Genomic DNA, 27,555 nt, shown 5'->3' with positions numbered 1-27,555 from the left:
AAATGAATTGATAGCCGAAAGAATCCCCAGCAGAGAGAGTCATATCGGTAACACTCCAATCCCCAGCTGAAAAAATAAAATAAAATGAGAGAGTCTTATCGGTGAAAACCTCCACAGGCACCATAAGGCAACGGAAGTTAAAAGAAATAAAACGAGAGAGTCTTATCGGTGAAAACCTTCACAGGCACCATAAGGCAACGGGAGTTGAGGGAAACGAGAGAGTCTTATTAGTGAAAACCCCTTGAAGGGCACTATGAGGCAACAAGGGGTCAAAAGAGGCAAACAAGATAAAATTGACGGAAAGGATCCGTCGAGGCATCAAGCAGTGCAAAGATGTTGAGTCGACAAAAGAATTGGGCGCTTACATATCCCCAACAAAGTAAGGCCATCAGAAAGATTGATTGATATAAATAGACTGGGTTGGTTAATCCAAAATGCACGACATGATCATTGGGATCGGTTGTACCATTCAGATAAGTTCTTTTCCTTTTTTTTTCTTTTTTTTTTCTTTTTTTTTCTCCCCAACATTTTTCAGAAAACTATTCTTCTCTTATTTTCTTGAATTCATCATTTTTTTATTTTTAAAGACTTTATCTCCCCATCAGTTTGTTTTTGAAAAGGATTTTCAGAGCTTATTACCAGTTGCCAAGATGGTGCAAAAACATAATGTGGATAGGACGGGCCAAAGATAATGCAATGGAACGAGACAGACGTTCGTTGCAAGACCAAATGATGGATTGGTCTAGGATTTCGGGGAGAGTATGGAGAAAAGTGGGAAGCAACAATTGGTGAATAAAGAATTGTCAAGAAACAAGAGCATCCCTGGCAGATTATCGACCAAGTTCCAAGAGGGTCGGACAACACGGAGCAGGGAAAGAAGAGGGGGAAAACCATCCCCGGCAGTAATATGATCGCCAGCAGGAATATCATCCCCAACAAATAATCTCATCCCCAGCAAGATTTGGTAATGTAATGGAACACAAAGCCGGGAAAGGAGAAAGAGAAAACCATCCCCAGCAGGAGTGGCACGACCATTCACCACGTTTTAAACTAACAAAAAAAAATTTCTTTGATTTGAAGGAGGGACAGGAAATGATACAGATGATGAAAAGACATCATGATACAAGAAAGATTGTCAAACTGGGGCAGGAAATTTTCTTTCATTTTGAAAATATTCTGGAAGTCCGGTACCCACTTGAGGAAGAAGCAAGATAACACAAGTTTGGGAAAAAATGGTATCCCCAGCAGTTTTCGGAAGAAGTCCAAACAAGTTTTAATTGAAGCAATTTCGGAAGGAAGATAACACAAGTCTTAAGGGAAGTAGTTCCAGTGGAAGGAAAGCACCAGCTTTAAGGGAAGTAGTCTTTGAAGGAGAAAAATAACATATTTTTGAATAAAACACCGGTGTTATCCCCAACAGTTTTCAGAGGAATGAAACACCATTTTTGAGGGAAGCAGTTCTGAAAGAAGATAATTTCAAGTTAAAAGGAAAATGGTTCAGGAGGCAGGAAGGAGCAACAACAATAAAACGCATTTCTTAGAAGTCATTGATGGCAGGAGCCCACCTGGAGAATGGAGGTGCTATATTTTTAAGAAGTAGTTGAAGTCAGGAGCCCGCCTGGAGAATGGAGGTATTATGTTATGGGAGGTAGTGAAGTCAGGAGCCCGCCTGGAGAATGGAGGTATTACATTTTGAGTTGTAGCTGAAGTCAGGAGCTCGCCTGGAGAATGGAGGTTGTTGTCATTTCAAATTGAAGTTGAAGTCAGGAGCCCGCCTGGAGAATGGAGGTTGTTGTCATTTCAAGTTGAAGTTGAAGTCAGGAACCCGCCTGGAGAATGGAGGTTGTTGTCATTTCAAGTTGTAGTCGAAGTCAGGAGCCCGTCTGAAAAATGGAGGTGTTATATTTTTTAAGTTGTAATCGAAGTCAGGAGCCCACCTGGAGAATAGAGGTGTTATATTTTTAAGAAGTTGTTGAAGTCAGGAGCCCACCTGGAGAATATAGGTGTTATGTTTATAAGAAATTGTTGAGGTCAGGAACCCGCCTGAAGAATGAAGGTGTTATATTTTTGAGTTGTAGTCGAAGTTAGGAGCCCGCCTGAAAAATGGAGGTATTATATTTTTTGAGTTGTAGTCGAAGTCAGGAGCCCGCCTGGAGAATAGAGGTGTTGTATTTTTAGGAAGTTGTTGAAGTCAGGAGACTGCCTGTAGAATGGTGGTGTTATATTTTTAAGAAGTTGTTAAAGTCAGGAGCCCGCCTGGAGAATGGAGGTGTTATGTTTTTAAGAAATTGTTGAGGTCAGGAGCCCGCCCGGAGAATGAAAGTGTTATATTCTGGAGAAATAGTTGCTGTTGAAGTCAGGAGCCCGCTTGGAGAATGGAGGCTGCATTATCTTTAAATTGCTGTTGAAGTCAGGAGCCCGCCTGGAGAATGGAGGCCGTATTATCTTTTAAAGTCAAGTTGGTGTCAGGAGTCCGCCTGTAGAACAGAGGAGTACATTTCAAAATGAAGTCAGGAGCCCGCCTATAGAACAGAGGAATAAATTTCAAGTTTGAAGTCAGGAGCCCGCCTGTAGCATAGAGGACTACACTCAATTTCAAGTCAAGAGTCAGTAAAGCGGAGGGTTACAACAAAATATCCCCAACATAAATTCCGCTGCAGAAATCAGAAGGAAGGCTACAAGAGCAAGTTTGAAGATAGATAAGATGTTGTAATCCCTAGTTTAGTTTAGCTTCTTGTCTTCTTTTAGCACGGTGTAATAAGGAGGTCGAAAAGCAGTAGTAACAACAAAATTATAGCTTCATGGTAGTCCCAACTACCGAAACTTCCCAAACTACATTGACCTGATTCCCCTTTAGCCAGGGATATGTAGGAAACCTTTGAAGCAGAGGTTCGGTCAAATCTTTCAAAAATGTTTCACACGGAGTAGCCGAACGAGCAAAAATCGCTCGTATACGCTCACTTTATCTTTGCACGAAAACTCTTCGTGTTTCCGGACAAAGAGGGGCAGCTGTGAGCACGTGATTTTTGCCCTACGAGAACTACTACCAAAAATTCAAAATAAAATAGTTTTGTGTTGTTTGTGATTTATTTGTATTCTTGTCCGTGCGTGTTTATTTCTACTTTAATTAAGAAAGATACAAAAATAGGTGTTGCATGTGCATTTAGGATTTAATTTTATAATCAGGAATTAATGAAAATGACAAAAATGTGTATTTTTTGCATTTTTAGCATTTAATGTCCGATTATGTGATTGTGTTTTAATTAGTGTTTGATTTAAAATTTTACTTATTATTAAGAGTCAATTAGTAATTTTTTTAGCTAATTTTGGTTTTTGATTTAATCTAGGATTTTGTTTGTAAAATAGGAATTAAAAAGGAAAATAAAAGAAAAGGAAGAAATGAAGAATAACGAATAAATTCGGAACTGGGCCGACTTTTTAAAATAAAAATCAGGCCCAAACAGATGCCCAGACCGGTCCAAATCTCATAGACGTTCGAACGACGTCGTTTCAACGACAATCAATCACAGCCGTTGATCCTGCATGATCCAACGGCTCAAAAGCCGTCTCCCTTACCCATTCCTTGGCCCGACCCGTTACCCGGTTCAAACCGACCCCCTACTTAAACCATACGACGCCGTATTGGTTAATCTCCTTGATCCTAGCTGTTGATCTTAATTGATCTAACGGCCGGGATTAAATTCCCCACATGGTATATATTCCTAAATCCTACCCCTCCCCCTAAGCCAAACCCCCCTCGCCCCAACGTCTCTCTCAGACCTCTCAAAGATGACCCCTCGAAACCCTAGAGCCGCCACCTCGCCTCTTCGCCGTAAACCCGGCAGCGCCGGCTCTGATGGCCATGAAAATAACACCTCTTGACCACCTGACCCTCCTCTCCACAAATCCACACTCGGCTTGCTTCGAATCATCCCCGAGCTTCTCGAATCTTCAATCAAAGAATCAGCCTAAAACCTCACCTCCTCTGATGACTACCAAATTCACACCCCTGAACCTTCTAACCACCCTCAACACAAATCCCTACCCCTTTAACCTCGAATCATCCCGGTTCGTTTCGAATCTTCAGTCGAAGATTCGAGCAAAACCCTAAAACTACCCAACCAGCCCCAAGTTCACACCCCAGCTCCACTTGACCTCTTTCGTTCCCAAACAACCCCTACCGTGGCTCGAATCTTACTAGAACTGGTCGGATTTTAAATCGATTGAAGACCCCTAGGAGGATCAAACCTGGAGCCGGTCCGAGTGAAGGGGAAATTTGAGGTTCCTAATCGACTTCAGTCGAGTGTTTCAGTCGAGAACACTCGATTGAGGTTCGTTTGGACCTCAAAAATTCGAGGCGAAGTGAAAGGGGAACTGTTTGGAGTTTCAGCCTGTAATTTTGAGGTATTTGTCTTCTTTTTCTTTTCCATTTTTGTTGTTTATCCGTTTGGGCCTCGTTGTATTTCATCATCCTTTTAATTTATTTCTCTCCTCTTTCGGACCTTTTTTTTTCGGTCCAGTTTTCTTCTGATTGAGTAACATACGTATAAATAGTTTCGTCGATTAATCCGTTCATGTGTGTAGTTTAGTAGTTCTCGTCAATTTGTTTTGGTTTGGTAATTGGTGTTGACTCGTTAATTTCAGTCACCTGTTGAAGTTAGTCAGTTTGTCGATTTGTTTTTAAACATTTCCGATTTTCACAATCGTTAAAATTAAGTTTGTCCGGTCGCTAAAATTAAGGATTAGTTCATCACAATGTTTGAATTGCTTAGTCGTTCGTCACATTGTTTTGAATTGCTTGGTCATTTGAAATGTTTTGAATTGCTTGGTCAGTTGAACTGCTTTGTCACAACTGTTGTTTTGGTTGTCACCTGAACCTACTGTGTCATGCCCTGTAAGGGTGTTCTGAGTCATTAAAAGCCTTGGCCTTTATTTTGTTGCTATTTGATTCAAGCCTAAGCAATTGATGAATCGAATCCTACTGTTTAGGGTCTAAAATGAATCTGACATTGGTTTGAATTCAGTGTTGGTATGATAATGTCAACTAATAGTAGTGAGTCATAAGGTTTCATTCAGAACTTAGGAGAATTGGTTATAGCTGCAATTTCAGGGACTCTAGGAGGGTATTTTGGGATTTAAAAGGTTTGAGAATGGCCTAAATTTAGTGGTCTGACAGTAGGGTACTAAAGTACCAATAAACTAATGAATTGTTTAGTAATAGTGGGGAACAAGGCTTAATGGCATGAGAAGTTGATTAAATAAGTTAAGTCACCCATAACCTTGGATTAAAAAAGAGAAAAACATGTAGTAGTGGCTGTCAGGGAATATCATGGGCAGAAACACTCTCTTAATTAGCTGAGTGCTCCTAAGAGCTAAAGGGTTAAAAAAGTTTGGCTATAAAGGAGAGGAGCTGGACACAGTTAAAAGAAAAAAGGACATTCTGGAAATCTTAAGGGTGTTGAACATTCTGAAAAACTGGAAGAGAGTTTTAAGAGTTAGTCTAGTTCAACTAGTGCTATCCCATTGAAACTGAAAATAGTTTCAGCTTTAACTGTGGAGTTGTATTTTTGAGTTTTTCTTGATTACTGAATTCTAGGGGTGTTTCTGCTTGTGTTTTGATTGATATTTGGTTGCTATCAAGCTGTTTTGGGGTCAGTTACTGGGTGTTTGTGTTGCTGTTGGTATTGTTGGGAATTTTAACTGGTTTCCTGAGTCATTGCTGGTTATCTTTTGTTGCATTGCTGTTGCAACTGATGTTTGCTACTGCTGCTTCTGACCTTCCTCTCTTCTTCTTCCCCATTGTATTCCTTCCATGTACACATTTGTACACTCTTGGCTTGAAGCGAAATGAAGTGTTGACCAGGCTTTGTTCCTGTTGAATTCCTCCTGTTTAGATTTGTGCTCGAATAGAGTTTTCCTTTCTTTGTCTAAATATGTAGTTGACTGATTAATGAGTCATAGGGTTGCATATGTATAATGTTTAGTTTTCTGTAATAAGACTGGTTCGTGTAAATGTACCTAACTGGACTGTATCTAGACCATGTGAGCTACCGTTTTTCCAAGTTTTTTTTGGATTCAAATGAATTGAAGGTATCATCATATAGGTTCAAAGCTAACGAAATGGTTACTTGAATAATGTTAGCCTAACGTCAATTTTCAAATACTGAGGTATTTTCGACAGTTGTAAAAAGAGTTCAAAAATGGCTTGGTATTACATTTGGTTCTTCTAATAACCCATTCATCTAATAATGTTAGTTTAAATTAATCAAAGAATAGTTAGTTTGTTTTGATATTAATGTGTGTCAATCTCGTGTTCAATTCATAATCTCAACTTTAGTATTATTAACTAATAGAACAAGGAACGATACAATCTCCCTTTGAGCAAGCTCGGTTGCAATTTTCCGTTTGCATTTGTCTTAATCTAATAACTAATAAGAGGCACGAGCTTATAAATATGTAACTAATTAGGACTTCTTCTCTTTTATTTTTAGAGACGAACTTAATAGAAAAATGTAGTCACTTTAGGATTGTCCTTTTAAAATAAACGAGATGAGCCTCGCCTAGTAAAACGCATAGATTGCGGGGCCCCCACAAATGTATGTATTAATTACTTAGAACTCGGGATCGGGCGCTTAGCGAACTTCATGGCCTTTTTCCCAAAATAACCACGCGTTAATCTCTTTAGGTGCGTACTTTAAATAACATTACCTTCTCAAATTCGGGTGCACATTTATGTGACCCAAATCCAAATCCCAACGGAGTTGAAATATGTCGACAACCACATGTACATTGATGTGATGTGGTTCGAGATACATCTTCACAACGTTGCAATTCTCTGTTAAAAAATGATAATAATAAAAGCGGTAAAGAGTTAAAACTTGCGTATAAGCTCATAATTGTTAAAGTCAGATAAATAAGCCGAATGTGACAGTTGAGCGACCGTGCTAGAACCACGGAACTCAGGAATGCCTAACACCTTCTCCCGGGTTAACAGAATTCCTTGTCCCGGGTTAATCCTTTCCTCGATTCGGGATTCAACCGGTGACTTGGGACACCATAAATCTTCCAAGTGGCGACTCCGAATTAAATAATAAATCCTGTTTCGATTGTCCTTTAATTGGAAAAACTCCCTTTACGCCCCTTTGCGGGGTGTAGGTAAAAAGGAGGTGTGACAATCATTATATCATCAATATAGTACAGTGAGACTCAAATCCAATGTCTTAACAAAATAAAAGCATGTTAGACCATGACAAATTGGGACTCAAACCCAATTCTTATCATTATGGAGCATCAGGACTTGATCCCAATGTCTTAATCAATAGCATAATAGGCTAAACAATATTGAGATTCATTCTCAAGCCTTAATTTCAATCACATGCCAAGAAAGTTGTACACAACTAATTTGTAACTTAGCAAATCAAATTTGTTTTCTTAAATAAGTGTACAAATCTCAAATCAGCGTAAATCTTTATCAATTATTTGTAGTATCTATATGAAATACAACCGTTTGTAATCAGAATATTTCTTCTAAATTGTATTAGAGTTTAAATGGATCATAAAATAATTGTCATAATATTTATTGAGCTTCTCTAAAAAATATTGTTGTTTTCGGGGTATACCCTACTAATTGGACTTGATTTAATGTCATGACTTTCTTTCACTCAATTCAACCAAGCAATTAGTGAATAAATTTATCAAAAGTACAACATATAGGTAACAACACATATATAGTACTAATACATAAATTTAGCATTTATATTACCTGAAAAAAAGTGCCATTATAGGTAACAACTTACCAGTTGTAGCTTATGCGTCATTCATATAAAATACTTGAAAATGGTAAGCCAATAGCAAACATCAAGTAGATCATGGATACTCGAAAATGCCTCTTCTAGTAGTCATACTAATCGTTGTTTGCTTTCAAATGATACGATCATAAATTATGAAGTATATTTTCTCAATAGTTGGTTTGTTTTCCAAATTTCAAAGAAGTAATTAATCAACTTAGATAAAGATGTGAAGTATTTTTTGTTTTCTTCAAGATGATTTATGCTTCTAATCGGTATGACCCATTTTTTTTTTATTTTTTTTTAACTATATGCAAGTGTAAAAACCCAAAATAGAAAAATATCCATCAAAGTAAAAGAAAATGTTAAAAGCGACAAGATATATTGAAGATAATTAACACACAAATATACATAAGATAACTTATATAACATATCCTTGGTTACCATGACATGCATCATATTAACAATTAACTGGTACTATGATTTTCACTTATAGAACTTCAAAAATTTCATTCCATTCATGTGATATAAAAAATGTAATATTAATATGTGTTTATACAATACAGATGTAGTACGAAGTTGTGTGCATATGAGATATTAAAGAAATAACAAGTATAAGATAATTATACCTTCGTACGTTTCATTACTTACCATATGTAGTTTCTTTTTACATCTAACCATGAGATGATATGTATGACTTCTAATTGCAATCTTTTCGGAAGTAGGAGATTTTTTGTAGATATATATACAATTGATTAGAGACTCGTGCTGATAACGTGTTATGAAATAAAAGCAATTTAGTAAAACATGAATAAGAAAAAAAGACAATTTAGTAAAATATGAACAAGAAATAGAGATAGAGAGAAAGGAAGAGATTTTCTTCTTCAATTGTGTGTATTTTCCTATCTATTACAAGGCCTTTATATAGGCATGAAAAGTGAAGAAAATATGTCATGGAATAGGTCATTGAACATAAAAAATATGTCATTGAATATATCATTAACCATTTGAGAGAAAGATCATGAAGGAAGAGGAGACATCCACCATATTTTAATTTTTATCATAACAAAGAGAACTTTCATTTAAATTTAAAAATTTATCTCATCCAAGTTCTTTAATAGTTTATTCAAAAAGAGAAGTTCTTAGTTTTTAAGTTGGAGCCCCCACTGCTTGTAAGAATGTATTTGAACACATTATCTAACTCTCATCTTAATTTGTTCGTCATAATTGATAAATGGATATTGCAGGTTCATTATATTATACAAATAGGGTTTGTTAATTATGCATATGTATGATTTGTCAAACATTCTGTTGCAATTTACGCTTTAATCTTTATCATCTGCAAGACTTTCTTTCCCTTATTTCCCTTTTTGTAAATTTTTTCCAAAGTCCCCCTTCTTGTTGCCTTTACCGAGTATTTAACCTCACTACTATCTATTATTTATGTTATTGCTATTATAAATATGAAAAGCCTGACCAATGTAAAAAGTTAAATCATCAAAATGTCCATAAAAAATTAAATAATATTTATTCTTTGAAAATAATAAATTTCCATGTAAAACGTGTCTTGAAAGCTTTTAACTAGCTTATTATAATCATGAGTATATACAATTTTTTGCTAAATACATATACAATCTTTTGGTATCAAATTTTTTTAAGGTATCAGATCAAAATAATATCCTCATCCTCCTTAATAAGAGCTAATTACTTTCTCTTAAATTTTGTAAAATTTTCTCTTCAAATATTCTTCTTTTATTGAGTTATTAAATAAGAACACCACTAATTATTCTTCAGAAACTTATACTTTTTTTTTTACTTTTGTAATTAATTTCTATAATATTTATATGATTTTTTTAAAAAAAATTTAATCAATAATTCATATGGGGTACATGCACAATGTGCGTATCCAAATACTAGTTTTATAAAATGTGGGAATGGCGCAAGTATATAGTGTTAGATTAAAAGCCAAAATTAATTTTTTTACCATATTAAAATAAAAAAGAAAGAAAATGGAAACTCACATTGGAGAAAGGACTACAATGAACAAAATAATATTACTTGCAAGTTTCAAAAGGAAAAAGAAAAATTCCATGAGTTTAAAATACAAGTATCTGACCATATTTTAGAAATTAAAGAAATGATTTAGGAGAAAGGCGCATGTGCGGCATGTAAATTACTATACGTGTTGATGTGCTCATATTTACGAAAGGACTGATATTATGATTAATTATTACTATACATTACATGCGCACTGGATTCACTAATTTTCTTTTCTTGAAAAGTACTATGACAAATTATTACAAGTGTGAAAACGATCAGCAGTAAGAAAAACAGTATGTCGGCAGCAAGAAGAAGCAAGTTTAATGAGAAGCAAAAAGGAAAAGAGGCTATATTTACCAAGGACACCAAAAGCAAAAGCCCAGTGCCTGTAGAAAAACTTGAAATATAATATTCCCCTGTTTCTGATATATTTTTATTATTAATTTGTTCTAAAGAATGACTCATTTCTACAATTGAAAATAATTAAACTTTAAGTTCTTCATTTTATTTTTAATGATAAGCTTTTATAACCACACAAATATAATGAGCCCCATAAATCTTTACCCCTTAAGTTTTTAAGATTACACGTTTCAAAAGTTTTCTTTTCTTTTTAAACTCCGTACCGAATAAAACTGCCTCACCTAAATTGAAACGGAGTGAATTATCTATGGTGGCGGTAATGGTGGCAATGGTGGGGAAGGGAAAAACATTTTGATGGTAGAAAAGAAGAAGAAGAAGAAGAGTATAATGAGTTAGGGGCACTGAGGTGGCATGCCACGTGTCATCCACTTCATCAAATATCAGTGCTACCTGGGTTGGATTTGCACCTTGAAGAATCTTAACATAATATAAATATATTTGTACTAATAGTATAACGGTAAGAATATATGTAAATTCAAAGTATAAGGAAGGATATACTTGAATCTTTTCTCATGGATATATTTAGCCATTTTCCGTTATTTCTATTCCTTGTGTCTATGTAGACAAAAGAGCAATTTACTGCCTCTATTATCAGCTATCAGCGTCAAGTTGTACAATTGGGACCCGGCCATTTGCTTTATTAACCAATTTTGCAATACATCTTACTCCCTTCGTTTGTCTGAAACTATTTTTTTGGTTCGTTCCAAAAAAAAAAAAAAATCTTTTAAAGTTTTGAAATAATTTAGCTTAAACTTTCAATTCTATCCTTAATGAGAAACTTTTATAACCACATAAATATCCAGACCCCTTTTTGATATGTTTAGGACCATAACTTCCAAAAATCTTCATTTTTTTCTTAAACTCCGTACCCAGTCAAACATGTTCACATAAATCGGAACGGATAGGAGGGATTACTTTACAAACTTCAAATTGAAAAACCACGGTCTCAAAACTTGTAATTATGTCTTAGGACCCATTTGGATTGACTTATTTTTAGTGCTTTTAAGCCAAAATAACTTTTAAGTCATTTTATAGTATTTGAATAAAGTAAAAAAAATGCTTTTAAACACTTGTTTTTAAGCTAAAATGACAAAAACAAGTCAAAAGTTAGAATTTCTAACTTATGGCTTAAAATCTATTTTGGCATAAAAGTCACTTTAAGTAAGCGCAAGACTCTTAGTAGTAATTTGCTATATATGTCATTCTCTATATTTATGTATAGCCTTGTCCATTTGGAGAGTTGTAGTTGTAGACTGGGGGAGGTAAACTATGGACTCTGAATCTCTGATTCAATTCACTTCAATTAAAGCAGTTTCCACCTTTAAAAATGGAAGTATAAATTGAAGAAACTTCGTGAAGGTGTTCCATTATATACATTAAGATGGCATTTGTGGACTTGTTCGTCGTGGCATTAGTACCTGTTCTGAAAACTCTCATAATTACTGCTGTTGGCTTGTTCCTTGCTTTGGAACGTGTCAATCTCCTTGGCTCTACTGCAAGGCACCATTTGAACAATGTAAGTTTTCTCATGTTCTTAATTCTTGAAAATTAAATTATAGTAAAAAAAAATAAAAAAATACTAGCATTTATGTTCTATCTGCCCGGTCAGCACGCAATTTCTGTGCACAGATACATAAATTCATTCATTGTATCTGGTTCAACTTCACAATTGTTCGCGTGTTGGTAAGAAGTCAGAAATTGGACAAAGAATAAAGAGTGCTCAACCAGGACAATGGCATTATATAGAGTTTCCATAACTTGATAACCAACTGGCCTTTTAACTTTCATTTTTTCTTCTAAAACGTTTGGAGCAGCTTGTGTTCTATATTTTCACTCCCGCATTGGTGGCTAGCAGTTTGGCTGAAACAGTAACATCGAGCAACATTGTTTCATTGTACGTAGGTTCATTTTAATTAATTTCTTAATTATGCAATATGTACTTATGCTCTGAATCTGCTGCCACATTAATTACTCCGTTGTTATATGTTTGGTTTTATTATGTGTAGATGGTTCATGCCTGTAAACATCCTTCTCACATTTATAATCGGTTCAGCACTTGGATGGTTACTTGTGAAAATCACAAGAACTCCTATAGAACTTCATGGCCTTGTTATAAGTTGCTGTGCTGCAGGTTAACAACATATACTTATATATATATACTATTTATAATTTCGTTTTACTAATGAATTACTAGTACTCTCACATTCACAATTCAAATTCATGCATATATTGATCAATGAGTGTTTGTTTTTTTCTAGGGAATCTGGGGAACTTGCTTCTCATCATAATTCCTGCAGTTTGTGTGGAGAAAAATAGTCCCTTTGGAGATTCAGTTACATGCTCCACCAATGGAAAGGCCTATGCATCACTATCTATGGCGGTACCTCCCCCAACTCTCTCATTATAAATCTTACTCTCAGGGGTCGTTTGGTTGGTATAGGGTTTTATGCCGTTATAAGTTATGTTGGGATAAGTTATGCTGAGATTAGTTATGCTAGGGTTGTTGTTTATTCACTGTTTGGTATGTTGTATTAAGAATGACAATTGTATAATTTCTAAGAAGAAGGTATAACTTATACCGGTGCTAATTACCCCACCCTCTATAAGATATAAGTTATCCCGATGTTAAAATTAACACCGGGATAACTTATACCTGGTTTGCTAACCAAACAGAGTATTAAGGTGGTATTAAATTTTTATACCATCCCTATACCTTCTTATACCTCATACCAAACGACTCCTTAAAAAACAACCACCCCTTCACCACTTCTGCTACCTTTTGCGTCCTTATTTATGTGGGTTAATTTTTGATCAGTGGCGGATCTAAAATTTAAATAATATTTATTTTAAGTTGAAAAGTGGATTCATAAATTTATACGTATGAAATTCTATTTATAATTGACCCTAATTAAAGAAGTTTGAATGTTAGCCTCTAATTTGGGTTTCATATTCTGTAGATAGGAGCAGTCTATATATGGACTTATATCTATAACATAATTCGAGCATATGGAGTCCAACATAATACCTCAACTGTCAACATAGAGGATTCTGGTGAAGTCCCAGATCTGTTACTGTCCGATAGCTGTACGAAATTGTTATCTTCACAGGATAGGCTACAATCTGATCATATGGACCATGAAGCTCAACTTGCAGTACCTCTCATTGGATATGAAACCACACATGAGGTTCTTTTCTGTTTATCATTTAACATAGAGTTTCAATTTTATGCACTGATCGACAGCGTAGAAAAACTTTTGCACTGTGAAGTTACCAAAAACAGAACTAAAAGTAACCATTTATATTAGAAAACTATTGTAAGATAATTAACCTTATGACCTTTCATGTTAGCAGAACTCTTTATTCCCTTCTCATTCTGTTTCTTAGCTCAGTATAATGAACCAGAATTCACCAAAAGAAATCATGATGAGTAAACCATGGAAATTAGCTCTTTTGTTCCTTTATATATATTTGGTTGGGCTAAACATTGCTTGGAATATTGTATAGGGACATTTTGTTAGGAAGATCAAGCAACATATCAAAATATGGACGCAAAGGATCAATTTCAAAATGTTGTTTGCACCATCGACAATTGCTACGGTACGACCCCATTATTACTCCTATTTATCAGTATAACACTCCTTAATTTGACACTATAAATTGGCAATTGTAATCTCTACAGATTGTTGGGATCATCATTGGTGTAACGTCCCTCTTAAGAAAGCTGATGATTGGAAATGAGGCTCCGTTGCATGTGATTGATAGCTCTGCTTCTATGCTAGGGTATGAAGCCTAATTAAATGAGCTTATAACAAAGCTCAATTTTGAATTTTTTTGTATATATGACAACTCACTCAATGCTACTTGTTATGCGCTGCAGAGAGGCTGCAATACCAGCCATGACATTGATAGTTGGAGCAAATCTTCTTAGAGGTAATTCCTGACAGTAGAAGATACATTAAACTTTGATGGTTCCCAAAAATTCTTTCTTATGTGATTTATAGCTTGATTGTCCAATTTTTTTTTTTTTTTGGGTTAAAAGTGTTTTTTTTTAAGCCAAAAGTGTCTTTTTTCCAACAATTGAAGTGTTTTGGCCAAGCTGTTGGAAGGAAAAAACGTATTTTTAAAGAGAAGTAGAAGCAACTTTGGAAAACCAGAAAAAAAACAGTTTCTCTCCAAAAAGCACTTTTTTGAAAAGCATTTTTGAGAAAAATATACTTAAAAGCAATTTTTAAAAGCTTGACCAAACATTAATTGCTACTCAGAAGTACTTTTCAAATTAATTAGCTACACACAAACTGCTTCTCACCAAAGGTACTTTTGAGAAAAAATACTTCTCAAAATAAGTTAATTTTTGCAGCTTTGCCAAACAAGCTCTAATATGGAAATTTATATACGCTGTAAACTTAGTCGTGTATTTATTTTAAGTGCAGGGCTGAAAAAGTCCGCAGTAGGGATGTGGGTTGTGATAGGCATACAGGTAGTACGTTATGTGGCAATGCCATTATCAGGGATTTGTGTTGTCAAAGCTGCACGCCATTTTGGGTTGGTTGGATCAGATTCCTTATATCAGTTTGTACTTCTCCTGCAATATGCACTTCCTTCTGCAATGACTATCGGTACTATATACTCATTCATTAATCAGCACTAATATCTCTCTCTCTCCTTGTTTTTTCTACATACTTAATAGTTTAAACAATTTGATTATGGTTATATGTAGTTATTGTTTAGATTACCTGATAGTGTAAATATTGTCCGTTTATAAACCGTTTTTGGGGGATGATGTAAGACATTCTGTGCAATAATTTCCACTGGCGGATCTAGAGGGTAGCGTACGGGTTCCCGGGAACATAGTAGTAACTTTTGCACGGTCCTTGTGTATGTATTAAAAAATTCATTAAATATCTGTAAATATTTGATTGTGAACTCAATTGATAATGTGAAATCGTTATCGGAACCTATAAACATTAAAGTCTGAAGGCGCCTCTCATAATTTCTCACTTTAAATGCAACCGTTTTCCTAGAGTTTTGCTCATTTTTGGTTGGTAAATGTGCAGGTACAATTACACAGTTGTTTGAAGTTGGTGAAAGTGAATGTTCAGTGATTATGCTATGGAATTATGCACTGGCATCAGTTGCTCTTACTCTATGGACCACTTATTACATGTGGATTTTATCTTGATCAGTCTCTACCAAATATCATGTCTTTTGTTTTGCCTTTACAATTACACAGTTGTTTTGTCTTTTGAGTTTTAATGGTTAATTCTTGATTTTTGATGATTTGAACGAGCAGAGTCTATATGATATTAGTACACTTGTGTGCATATTTTTGGAGCCCGAGAGCTTCATGGATCTGATTCGAAAGGTTTTGAATTGCCGATGATTTTGCTTGTGTCTAGGGTCTGCAGGTCTCGCATTTGTCAAGACCTGTTCGTAATTGCGAGTCCCGCTTTTGCAAAGTTCGACTACCAAATGCGATAATTGGTGAGGAGTTGCTGGCTTCGCAAAAATGAAGATGTTGTCACAAATGTGTATCGACCTGACCGGTCATTTTACTTTCTAGATCTCCATTCTCCTAATTAAGATTCCCCGTATGTGTTTTTACTTTTTGTGACTTGCGGGGATAGTTAGTTTTGATTTGGAAGGGTTCAGGTTGAAATTCAAACACTTAGTATAGTGGCCTAAGGTGGCCAAGTTTGACTTGAGTTATTATTTTGAGTAAACAATCTCGAAACCTGGATTCGAAGATTTTAATAGGTTCGTATGATAATTTTGGACTTCTGCGTGTGTTCGGATCGGATTTCGGGTGATCCAGGAGCGTTTCAGCGCTTAATGTGGAAAGTTGTTTCATTTGAGGGTTTCCATTTTTTAAATTTGGTTTGGAGTAGAGTTTAGTACTATCGAGATCCATTTTGGATTCCGATCTAGTAAATAGTTCTGTATGATGATTTATGACTTGTACACAAAATTTAGTGTCATTCGGAGTTGATTTGATAGGAATCAGATGCATTGTAGTTTTTTTTAGAAGTTCTTCAGTTTCATGTTGACTTTATGCGTTTTGGGGTCTGATTCGTGATTCTAGATGTTATTTTGGTATTTTGATCATGCAAGCGAGTCCGTATGATATTTTAGACTTGTGTGGACGTTTGGTGTGGAGCCCCGGGGGATCAGGTGAGTTTCGAATGCGGTTCGGCGTGTTTGGAAGAGCTTCAGTTTTGCTGGTTTTGATCTAGTGCTTCAGGTCTCGCAAATGCAAGGTTTTGTTTGCATTTGCGAACCTCGCATTTGCGAGGAGGGCTGCGCATTTGTGAGGTTGGAGTGACACTGTTGGGTTCGCATTTGCGAAGGAATTTATCGCATTTGCAAGGTCGCCTGGTCGTAGCATTTTCCGCATTTGTGATATATTTTTCGCTTTTGCGAGGTGCCAGTTTCACATTTGCGATCTTTTATGTCGCATTTGCGATTGAGGCAGAGCTAGTAAGATTTCGCTTTTGCAACGCCAATATCGCATTTGCGAACCTGATGTCGCAAATGCGACATCTGCGACTGGTGCAAGGACTTTATTACAGGACTTAGCCTCTTTTCTCTCATTTTTCACTTGGTCTTAGGCGATTTTGAAAGCATTCTTGTGAGAGATTTTCATTAACATCAAGAGGTAAGTGAACCCTATCAATTCTTGAGTTAAATACACGGATTATGAGTTGATTTAACATGAAATTAAGGAAAATATTGTGAGATTTTGTTAAAACCTAGGGTTTGGTAAAAAAAAAGGATTTGACCACAAAATTAATTATGTAATTGACAATAAATTATATATTTGAGTTCATGAAGTCATGGGTAATATTTATATTTGAAACTTTTCAGAATTCGGGCACGTGGACCTACGGGCGAATTTTATGAATCTTCCAAATTGGGTTGGGTAATTACTCTAATATCTAAATTATAAACTTTTGAGCAAATATTTTTTAGTTTATGCGACCTATGGTTAGTTTCGGAGTCCTCGACGTTGTTTGAGGAGTTCTAGTGATGTTGAAGAGCCAGATTGGGAATTTGGAATCGAGGTAAGTCTCTTGCCTGACCTTGTAAGAGGAAACTTATCCCCTTAGGTATATTAATTGTTGTGTGCTACTTGTTGTGGGGAGCTACGTATGCACGAGGTGACGAGAGTCCGTGGGTAGCTATATTCATGATATGTCTAGGTAGACTTAGATTCACATCATGCCTTTAACTGTGCTGCTTTATTCCTATCTTGTGTATTAATTATCTTGATTAGGACTGAGGTTGAGGATTTTTATTAAGGATATCGACTTAGGCCTCATTTGTTTGCAATTAATGGTGGTCTGAATCTTAATCATTTAGATCTCAGACATTAAATGCGTTTGTTTTTAAAGTCTGAATCTTAATTATTAAGTGTGTTTGTTTTTTTACTACACAATCACTTAATGTGTTTGAATAGGTCTGTATGATTAAGATCTATAACAACGACTTAATTTCATTAAGATCCTATCATCCATATTCATTATTAACTACCAACATCGCCTACCATTATCAACTACCACCACGCCGCCACCACCACCACCATCCTCAATCATAGCCACCACCATTATCGACTATCACCACCTACCATGACCACTATTCCTACCACCATCATTCTCAACCACAATCAACACTTATCCACCCCAACTACCACAACTAACCACTCCATCACTATCAACAACAATAGCCGGCACTATCCATAATTATAACCTACCACCACCCACCACCACCTTCCTCAATTACAATTACCACCACCACCTGCCATTATTAATTATCACCATCAACTACCACCTTTCTCAATCATAATCGCCACCACTACTAATCAATACTAGCTACTACCTTGAACCACCACCATCAACCAAAACTACCACCAACCAACGTCTCAAGTCCATTCACTCATTAGCCATCACCACCAACAACTATCATATTTTAAACAACTATATATTTATTGATATAATATTTGATTAATTAGTAATTAATTTAAATTTTATGTTTATTAATTTTCAAATAAAGATAAATTTTATACTTTAGCTGTTAAAAATCAAACAGTCTTAATCATTTAGTATTCAGATCTTAATACACATCTTAATATTCAGATGTGTATTCAGATTCATATGTTTGAATCTTAATACACATCTTGATATTCAGATGTGTATTCAGATTTAACGTCTTAATCTTAAAAAAGCAAATGAGGCCTTAGTCTCTTACTTTAGTAAAGTTGGGAAAGATTTGGTAAATTATAGATCCGTATCTTCTCGTCTCACATGTGTTTCCACGAGCAAGGTAAATTTCTCTATTGTTATGGGATCGGGTCGTTCGCCTCAGAAGTGAAATAAATTACTTTTATGGGATCAGGTCGTTCACCTCGGCAGTATGGTAACTCTACTCTTATGAGATCGGGTCATTCGCCTCGGTAGGTTGGTAACAATATTCTTATGGAATCGGGCCATTCATCTCAGCAGTATTGAGTACTACTATTCCTATGGGATCAGACCGTTCACTTCGGCAACTTCATGCTTAATAATCTGAACTGGATTTGGTTTGGTAATAATTGAGTAAGCGCCTTCACGGTTAGTTATGATGTGTTTAGTGATTTGAATAGACTCATGTGTGGATTTACTATAGTTACTTATATTTGCTTCGTTGCTACTTGTTGTACACTCACCATGTCTACTTTAAGTATATTTATTATTATTTTACCTCTAGTAAGTTTCAAGTCGACCCCTCTTTACTACTTCTTCGATGTTAGACTAGATACTTACTGGGTACACATTCTTTTCGCACTCAAGCTACACTTTTGCAGTGAATGTGCAGCTACCGAGACAGGTACTACGAATGGTCATGTGGAGCATAGCCAATCATCTACGGAGACTTGGTGGTGAGCTACTTGCCTTGCTATGATCTACAGTACTAGAGTCTCCCTCTACCTTGTTTATTAGTTTTGTCTATCACTTTTGCAGTAAGTTGTATTAGTTTTGTATATTCTTTATATTGCTCATGTAATTGTGGAGCAGGGTTTTGGGGATTTTTAGCATTTATGTACCAATGTACTTATCATTTCTATCACTACAACATATGTACTTATTATGCTGGTATTTTTTCAAGAAAAGAGAATGTACAATTGCATGAGATCTTACTTATTTTGTTCATTCAAAAAGGGAAACTTTTGTTTAAATGTTAAAAGAGGGGTAAATAAATTGTAGTTTCACTTGTGGCTTGCCTAACGGCGGTATTAGGTGCCATCGCGACCTATTATGGGTTTGGGGTGGTGACAGCTTGGTATTAGAGTGTTAGGTTCACATAGGTCTCACGAGTTATGAGCAGGCCTAGTAGAGTCTTGTGGATTGGTGCGGAGACGTCCATACTGATTTTCGAGAGGCTATAGGGTGTTAGGAAACTTCTCTTTCTTCATCTCCTATATGCAGTTGATATTGTGCTAAATATTTTTCTATTGATCTCTTAAGATGTTGAGAACGCGCGTGGTGGATGTACCAGGCGGTAGAGGAGCTGCTCCTCCCATTGCTATAGACCGAGGTAGAGGAGAGATGGGGGAGGGGGGGGGGCTCCAGATCTTGTTAGAGGATGAGGGCGTCCTAGAGTTTCTCCCGTTGTACCACCAGTGAATCTAGTGGAGGATCTTGTTATTGAGGAGCAGGATGAGGTGCCTACAGCTGAGCCAGCTTCAGCAGATTTCATGACTGCACCGGGATTCTAGGAGGTCATGGGTTCTATGCTACGATTCATGGACTCTATGACGCATGATGGTTTATTTCCAGTGGACCCTTCCACATCTCAGGCTGGAGGGGGAGCACAGATCCCTACCGCTCAGGCTCCAGGGCACACCGCTACCGTTTATCAGACCTAGTTGCACTACCTATGGGTGGAGCCCAACCAGTTACAATTGCTGTGCTAGAGGCTGTACTAGTCGAGACCGTTGATCAGCAAAAGTGCCTGGACAGATAGACTAGACTTTACGGGTGAGCGATCAGTGGATCCCCAGGATTTCATTAACCAGTTCAAGGATAATCTACGGAACATAGGGATATTAGAGTCCAATAGGGTGGACTTCACACCTTTGAGCTTGAGGGCAAGGCTCGCAGATGGTGGTAGGCTTACCTTCTTAGAAGGCCAGCAGGTTCACCTCTCTTGACTTGGGATCCGTTTACGCATCTGTTCCTAGAGAAGTACATACCACTTTCTGAGAGAGAGGAGCTTCGGGGTCAGTTTGAGCAACTCCGTCAGGGTCATATGTCTGTGACCAACTATGAGGCGAGATTCACTAACTTGTCTCACCATGCAGCTATTAAAATTCCCATAGATGTAGAGAGGATCGAGCGTATTCGCAACTGCAATGGAGTTTGCGCCGAGGGACAAGCAGCCCCAGCAGTTTGGAGGATTCAGTGACGCCCTATCTAGGTGCAGAGGTCAGTTCATGAGGGGTCAGTCTGGTAGTCCCATGCAGTCAGCACCACCGCCTACTCAGAGTGATCCAGCACGACCCTACTTTAGTGCCATTCTAGAGAGTACTTACCATCCGCTAGCTATTCAGGTCCCTCCAGTGGTTATTCAGGCCATCAGGGTCAGACTTCAAGTCAGCAGCCCACTGCTCCGAAGGGTTGTTTCGAGTGCGGGGATCTTGGCCATGATAAGAGGTTTTGTCTTAGACTTCGGATCAAGGTCGAGCAGCAGGTCCATCAGCCCATGATTACTGCACCAACTACCACATCGCCTGCCCGACCAGCTAGAGGTGGAGTGCAGGTGGGTATGGTTCATCCTAGAGGTGAGTCTAGTCAAGTGGCGCTCCGGATAGAATCTATGCTATTCCTACTAGGACAAAGGTAATCGCCTCCGATGTAGTGATCACAGGTACTATTTTTGTCTACCATAAGGATGCCTCAGTATTATTTGATCCAGGGCTGCTTACTCCTATGTTTCTTCTCTATTTGCTCCTTATCTAGATTTGTCTCGCGAGTCCTTGAGCATTCCTGTATATGTGTCCTCGCTAGTGGATGATTCTGTTGTTGTGGATCAGGTCTACCGGTCCTGTGTGGTGACTTTCTGTGGATATGAGACCAGAGAAGATCTTATATTGCTCGATATGGTTGATTTTGAGGTTATCTTAGGCATGGACTGGTTGTCCCCGTACCATGCCATTCTTGATTGCTATGCCAAGATTGTTACCTTGACGATGCCTGAGCTGCCCAGATTAGAGTGGAGGAGTTCGTCTATTGGTATTTTCAGCGGTTTATTTCATTTTTGAAGGCTTGACATATGGTTGAGAAGGGTTTTTTATCCTACTTTGCCTTTGTTCAGGATACTACTGCAGAGACTCTCGCTTTAGATTCAGTGCTGATGGTACAAGAGTTTTCCGATGTATTTCCTGTTGATCTACCAGGTATGCCGCTGGATCGGGATATCGATTTCAGCATTAATTTGATGCCACGCACCCAACTTATTTCTACTTTGACTTATCGTATGTGTTACAACCAATGTTTTCGTATGTGAAAGTATGCTATAAGTCAATTGATGTAAGCTCGAAAATGAGATCCTCTTAGAAAGTATATAAAGTGATTTAATGATGTTACACCCTATTTTCGCAAGCCTTTAAGAGTTAACATTCGAGGATGAATGTTTATAAGGGGAAAAGGATGTTACACCTTGTACTTAAAAGGTCACTATTATTATAAGATTATCTAATGTAAGCTGAAAAAGGATGAAATTCTTCTACAAGGCCAAGGAAGATTTATCGAAGTGTTAAGTAAGTTAGGATGAATGGGACTTATTAATCATGATTTAAATGAGTGTAAAGTCATAATATGACTATATATGATGTTTTGATATAAAATATAAAGTTTGGGAAAAATCGGATTTAACTTACGGAAAAATCGGGTTAAGAATTGCCTTGTAACGAGCCGTTTTGAGAAATTAAATTCATAAGCTTTGTGATGTAACTTTGGGACATAGATCATACCAAAATGAAGGTCTGAGATCTTAGTTTCCAATTATCCAAACCTTTTATTCATACGATATCCGGGTAGAGAAATATGAATTTTTAAAGTAGGGTCACTAAGTCACGTCGCCGCACTTCGGAGAAAGTAGCAGGTTTATAGGCCATGTTGCGAGGCGGTTTTTTCCCAATCTATTGAGATTTACATGGAGATCTTTATATGGAATTAAAGCCCCATCTATCTAGTTTCTAACGCTGTAAAAAGTTTGTCAATACAATATCAGAATAGAGAGACACGAGTGTCTAAATTTGCACTGCTCAAGCGGCAAAGCAGGCAGCTTACCCACCTACTTGGAGAATTGAGTCGGTGAGCTTATAAGTTGTCGTTTCTCTTTATATCTCGTCAAAATACAGTGTAGACATGTGATTTTTGACCCTACCTAAGATTTTTCATATTTTAGCGCGTAAATATTTAATTTAGGCATAATATAGATATTTTAAGTAATTTTGACTCTTTTACTTTATTTTATTACAAGAAAACAAAAAATCACAAAAATAGGTTCATTAATGTTTTGTAGCCATTTTTAATCTTAAAAAATAAATATATACAACAATAGTATCATATTTTTGTTTTAATATAATATTCGAAAATACCAAAAATAGATTTGTTTAATTATTTGAATAGTAGTAATAATTAATAAATGGGCCCGTATTTTTAATCTCGTTCGCATCGAAAGAATAGAACTTGGGCTCGAGAAACCCATTTTTTGGCTTAATTTTGGACCTAGTCCACAATTGCCAAGCCCATAATTCCTAGGCCCATACCCCTTAACCTAAAAACCCTACCAAAAAACCTACAATATAAAAAAAGAAAATGCCTAAGACTAAAGACCTAAGGAAAAAAGGCCGAAAAAAGCAAAAACCTAGAGACACTAGGGATCAGCGCCGCTGACACCCACGAGATCCACCCCTTGTGTCGTCTTCTTCATGACCCTTCGACCCTCCCCTGCGCGTCGCTGTTCCTGTCCAAACGACCCTACGCTGTCGACGACGCTGCTCCTGTTCAAACGACCCTACGCTGCCGGCGACACTGTTCTGTCCAAATGACCAGCCTACACCTTGAGCAGCCATACACGACCCATGCACGCAGGAGAAAACACCAACGACCTTGTCTCTGCCTGAAACTCGCCGGGAAAACGAGCTCCACCTGCTCGTCGGATCAACGAGTTCCAGACGCGACAAACAAAACCAAGTGACCTCACCCAGGTCACCATCGTCGCTGGACCTCCGTTCACCGCGAAGCTGCCATTTCAGGTGAAGCTTCACATCACAAATGACTTGCCATAGAATCTGGCGAACCAGGTTCGAACCCAGCGGTAAACCTAGCTCCAAAACTTCCTGAAACAAACTCAAATCCGTGTGAAAGTCAGCTCGAAGACGCTACCCAAATCCATGTCGAGTGAATCTGTTCAGTTCCGTCGAGGTGTTCGTTGATACGCTGTCCGAGATTTCGTCTGTTTTGAATTTCCGGCGAGGTTTCGGTGCTGCTACATTTGGTTCGAGTCCGTGTCTGTTATTCGAGCGTCGAAACAATGCTCGTGTGTGAAGCTGTGTTTCGTCGAAAGTTCAGGTTCATATTTCTCAATTCGTTTCTTCTGTCAACCTGATTAATCTTAATTTAGTGTTCAGATGATATGGATTTGATGTTTTAATGAAACGCGAGCTATGCCCAGATTCTTATTTATGGTTTTGAACAACATTCGGTTGTGGTCTGGCTGTCATAACTTGATTGCTATCGTTTTGAAGTTGCATTGTATTTGCAACTATGATGTTAGTAATTATCACATATTATCATTTGGACGTTTGGATTATTTTGAAACTCTACTCTTTTGAGTCTAGTTACATGTTTGTTTGAAAATTTTCTATTACATGGCATCACAAATAGTTGTTTGCAACCTGTTGGAAACGGCCTTGGCCATGTGGTGGAATCCTTTATTCATTGCAGACTCGTTTCAAGCGTGAAGGCTTGTTCTGCTTCTTGGTTTTCTTGGTTGCAAGCAATACAGATTGATCTTTGCCTCTAGCTGGATAGTCATAGTTTCGTTATAATTTCGAATTTGCCCGCTTAGTTATTTGCTCATATGTTTACTCGAATTGGTTATAGCTGAACACGATGTTGTCACAATATAAATATTGGGTTGTTATTCATCAACTGAACTACGTCAAATTAGATTAAAGGGGCTTGGGTGTGCATTTCATGTGACCCTACCATAATTTTGAACATTAAAAAGTAAACATGCTAAAATTCGGGGGTGCATTTCATGTGACCCGATTCTAATTTCCAACAAGGTTAAATAGAGCGTGTCGTGAACCACAGGTGCATTTCATGTAGCGAGGCTTGCCATATGTTTTAAATAACTTTGAACTTAATTATTTAAATAAGTAAAAGCGGTTTTCAAAAGCTAAAATGCACATAGGTCTAAAAGTGTTTTAAAATCAGATAATTAAGCCAAATTGTAACAGTTGAGCGACCGTGCTAGGACTACGGAACTCGGGAATGCCTAACACCTTCTCCCGGGTTAACAGAATTCCTTACTCGGATTTCTGGTTTGCGGACTATTAAACAGAGTCATATTTCCTCGATTCGGGATTCAACCTGTGACTTGGGACACCATAAATCTCCCAAGTGGCGACTCTGAATTTTTAAAAATAAATCCCGTTTCGGTTGTCCTTTAATTGGAAAAACTCCTTTATATGCCCCTTTTTCCAGGAGGTAGAAAAAGGAGGTGTGACAGCTCTGGTGACTCTACAGGGGATCGAACCCAGAATCTCTGGTTCAGGGTTCAAGAATTCGAGCTTAGAATAATTGTTATAGTTGACTTTATTCATTGTCTGATTTTGTTACATGATTTGGGCCTAATGTGCTAATTGATTGCTTTTACCGCTTTGATATTCCGTGAACTATATATAAACTGTTGCGAAATCCCTCATCTCTTTGAGTCTTCTAAATCATGAAGAAGTGTGCACTTTGTGTGACTTCTTTTCTGTTAGAGTCATATTCCAAATTTAGAACGAGGTTCGGACAAGTTGCAAAGCCGGTGAAGCTTCTGTATTCCCGGTACGCTGCCCCTCGGCCCGAGCTGTCCGCTCGGGTAAACCAGGTCTAGAACAATAAACCTAGGTTTTGAACCTAGTATAACAAGACCTCATGCCGGATCCCTAGTAGGAACGTTTGCTTGCATCATGTGCACTTGACTTAGGGGACTCAACACAGGGGTTGGGTCTGTCTAGGACAGGTGTGCCCGAAATAACAGACCATCTTGATGCATCCTATGTGCTACATGTTGCATTTTTTCAAGGGTAAAAGGGTCATTTGGTGGACCAATGATAATTGAGGGCGAATGAAAAAGGAAAAGAAAAAAGAGAAAAAAGAGAGGCTGAAGTGTGAGGATTAAGCGAGTAAGGCCTAATTATATTTTTGTTACATTTTATTAAGATAAAAGAGCATGGAAACTTCAAAAGATTTTGCACTCTTTATCATTTTTCAAAAATTAAAAAAAAAAAAAATTCGAAAAAAGAGAAAAGAAAATCCAAAGAGATTTTACATGTTTCATCATTTTTTGAAAAAAAAAGAAAAAGAAAAAATGTGTTTTTTTATATGTCAGTTGTTTTTTATTATTCTTGCCCGTATCCAATCTGCCCGAACTACGCATACCTGATTCTCGTCTTTCGGGGCGTGATACGTAGGCAACCCACATAGGGTCCGGTCTTCCTAGTAATCTTAGGTTCTTGGCTTTGCGGGGTCATAGCCAAATTTTGCACTTCTAGTCACCTTTTGGCCAAATAAGTCTGTTTGCAAAAATAACCTCAACCATGTCTTCCATGTGTCCTGTAGGGAGTGTTATTGTCTCACATAGTGTTGATTTAAAGTTTTCTCATACAGGTGTGGATTTATTTACCGAAGTTCGAACATGACAGATACCCCAGGATCACTGCATTCAGGAGCTGCTCGAGGAGCCATTTTATGTTTTTGAGTCAATTGTTTTTGTTTTATTTTTCTAGTCCTGTATAGCAGTATTTAGTCTTTTAGGTGATGTTAAAGTTTTTATTGTCTAGTTAAGTTTGTATAGTCTTTTGTTACTGTATTTCTTATTTTGCATTTGGAAATATGTTACAAGTAAAAATCCAAAAAAAAAGATGTTGCATTTTATATTTTGTTATAAATTTTCTTTAGAATACTAATTCTAGAAATGGAAAAAAAATTTCTTTTAGTACTTCTTTAAAAGATTTCTTTAAGGTGCTAATTCCAAAATCCAATTTTTTTTGTTTTGAGGTGTTTCATCGGGAAATTAGTGAAAAATGAAAAAAAAATCTTTTATTTTCATTAGAACTTTAGGATATTGTACATAAAAAAAAATAATACTTTATTTTTTGTTTGTCATTGGAATTTTTCCTTTAGGCAATCAAAATTGAAATCCAAAAATATTCTGTTTTATTTTTTCATTGCTTGCTTCGAAATCTTGCGTCAGGATATCAAATGAGGATTCAAAATGTCTTTCTGTGGTTTATTCCTTAGATTTCCTTCAAAAAAAGAACCAAAAACTGGAAACGTTAGTTTGTTTACTTTATTCCCGATCATCCAGAACTACGTAAAGATCTGATTCATGCAGGGTCATTATACGTAGGCAACCTACATAGGGGTTCGATCGAATCATTTTTTTAATTGTTAAAAGAAAAGAGAAAAAAGGAAAAAAGGAAAAAAGAGAGAAAAAAAAAGATGAAATTGTGGGATGTGAGAAATGAGAGGAAAGGAAAGAGTGAAATAAGAAAAAAAAGAAAGGAAAGTGATCAAGCAAGTGCTAGAAAAGAAAAGAAAAGAGAGGGTTGAAATGAACAAATTGGGATGATGCCAACTGACCTTCGTACCCTCGTTGTCATTTTAGAACCGATAACTGTGGCTAGGTACATTGCACATAAAGCAAGATTATCTTATGTTAAATGTCCTAACGCTAATGTGATGGCTTCATTTTGTTATATTCATAGCAGAAGGGTGATTGGTTTGTGATTTTTAAAGGGGTAACTCTTCTCTACAACACAAAGTCAAAAGGCAATGGCAAACAACAACAGAACTGAGTTGGTTGATACCGGCGCTCGAAAGCAGTTGGTTGAACAGAACGATGGGTTGATTGAAGAGGTAAAGATGTTAAAACAACACATGGCTGACATGTATCAGGCTTGGATGACTGGGAAAGTACCACCCCCGCCACCACCTAGCCTCCTAGATGCCATCCTTACCCAAGCTCCGAACATAATGCCAGATGATCCTCC

General features: G+C 37.0%; 1 protein-coding gene across 1 annotated transcript; it reads left to right on the top strand.

The window, feature by feature from the left end:
• Nucleotides 1–11,489: 11,489 nt before the first annotated feature.
• On the top strand, nucleotides 11,490–15,524 carry LOC104214838 (protein PIN-LIKES 3-like). Its single transcript, XM_009764559.2, has 10 exons — nucleotides 11,490–11,763; nucleotides 12,062–12,141; nucleotides 12,254–12,378; nucleotides 12,506–12,627; nucleotides 13,205–13,432; nucleotides 13,752–13,844; nucleotides 13,927–14,027; nucleotides 14,125–14,177; nucleotides 14,678–14,863; nucleotides 15,302–15,524. The coding sequence occupies exons 1-10, from the start codon at nucleotides 11,629–11,631 to the stop codon at nucleotides 15,424–15,426; spliced, it is 1,248 nt and encodes a 415-aa protein (XP_009762861.1). The 5' UTR covers nucleotides 11,490–11,628; the 3' UTR covers nucleotides 15,427–15,524.
• The last annotated feature ends 12,031 nt before the right edge of the window (nucleotides 15,525–27,555 follow it).

The sequence above is a fragment of the Nicotiana sylvestris genome, chromosome 2 (genome assembly GCF_000393655.2).
Source record: "Nicotiana sylvestris chromosome 2, ASM39365v2, whole genome shotgun sequence".
NCBI classification, from domain to species: Eukaryota; Viridiplantae; Streptophyta; class Magnoliopsida; order Solanales; family Solanaceae; genus Nicotiana; species Nicotiana sylvestris.
The sequence above is the reverse complement of the archived record's forward strand: the minus strand, read 5'-3'. Positions and strand labels throughout refer to the sequence as shown.

What these genes read in the sequence shown, in the direction of transcription:
- LOC104214838 (XM_009764559.2), top strand. Translation starts at nt 11,629, where the DNA reads ATGGCATTTGTGGACTTGTTCGTCGTGGCATTAGTACCTGTTCTGAAA. An exon ending in GATATGAAACCACACATGAG is followed by an intron (nt 13,433 to 13,751) that starts GTTCTTTTCTGT and finishes AATATTGTATAG; the next exon opens with GGACATTTTGTTAGGAAGAT. An exon ending in CACCATCGACAATTGCTACG is followed by an intron (nt 13,845 to 13,926) that starts GTACGACCCCAT and finishes TAATCTCTACAG; the next exon opens with ATTGTTGGGATCATCATTGG.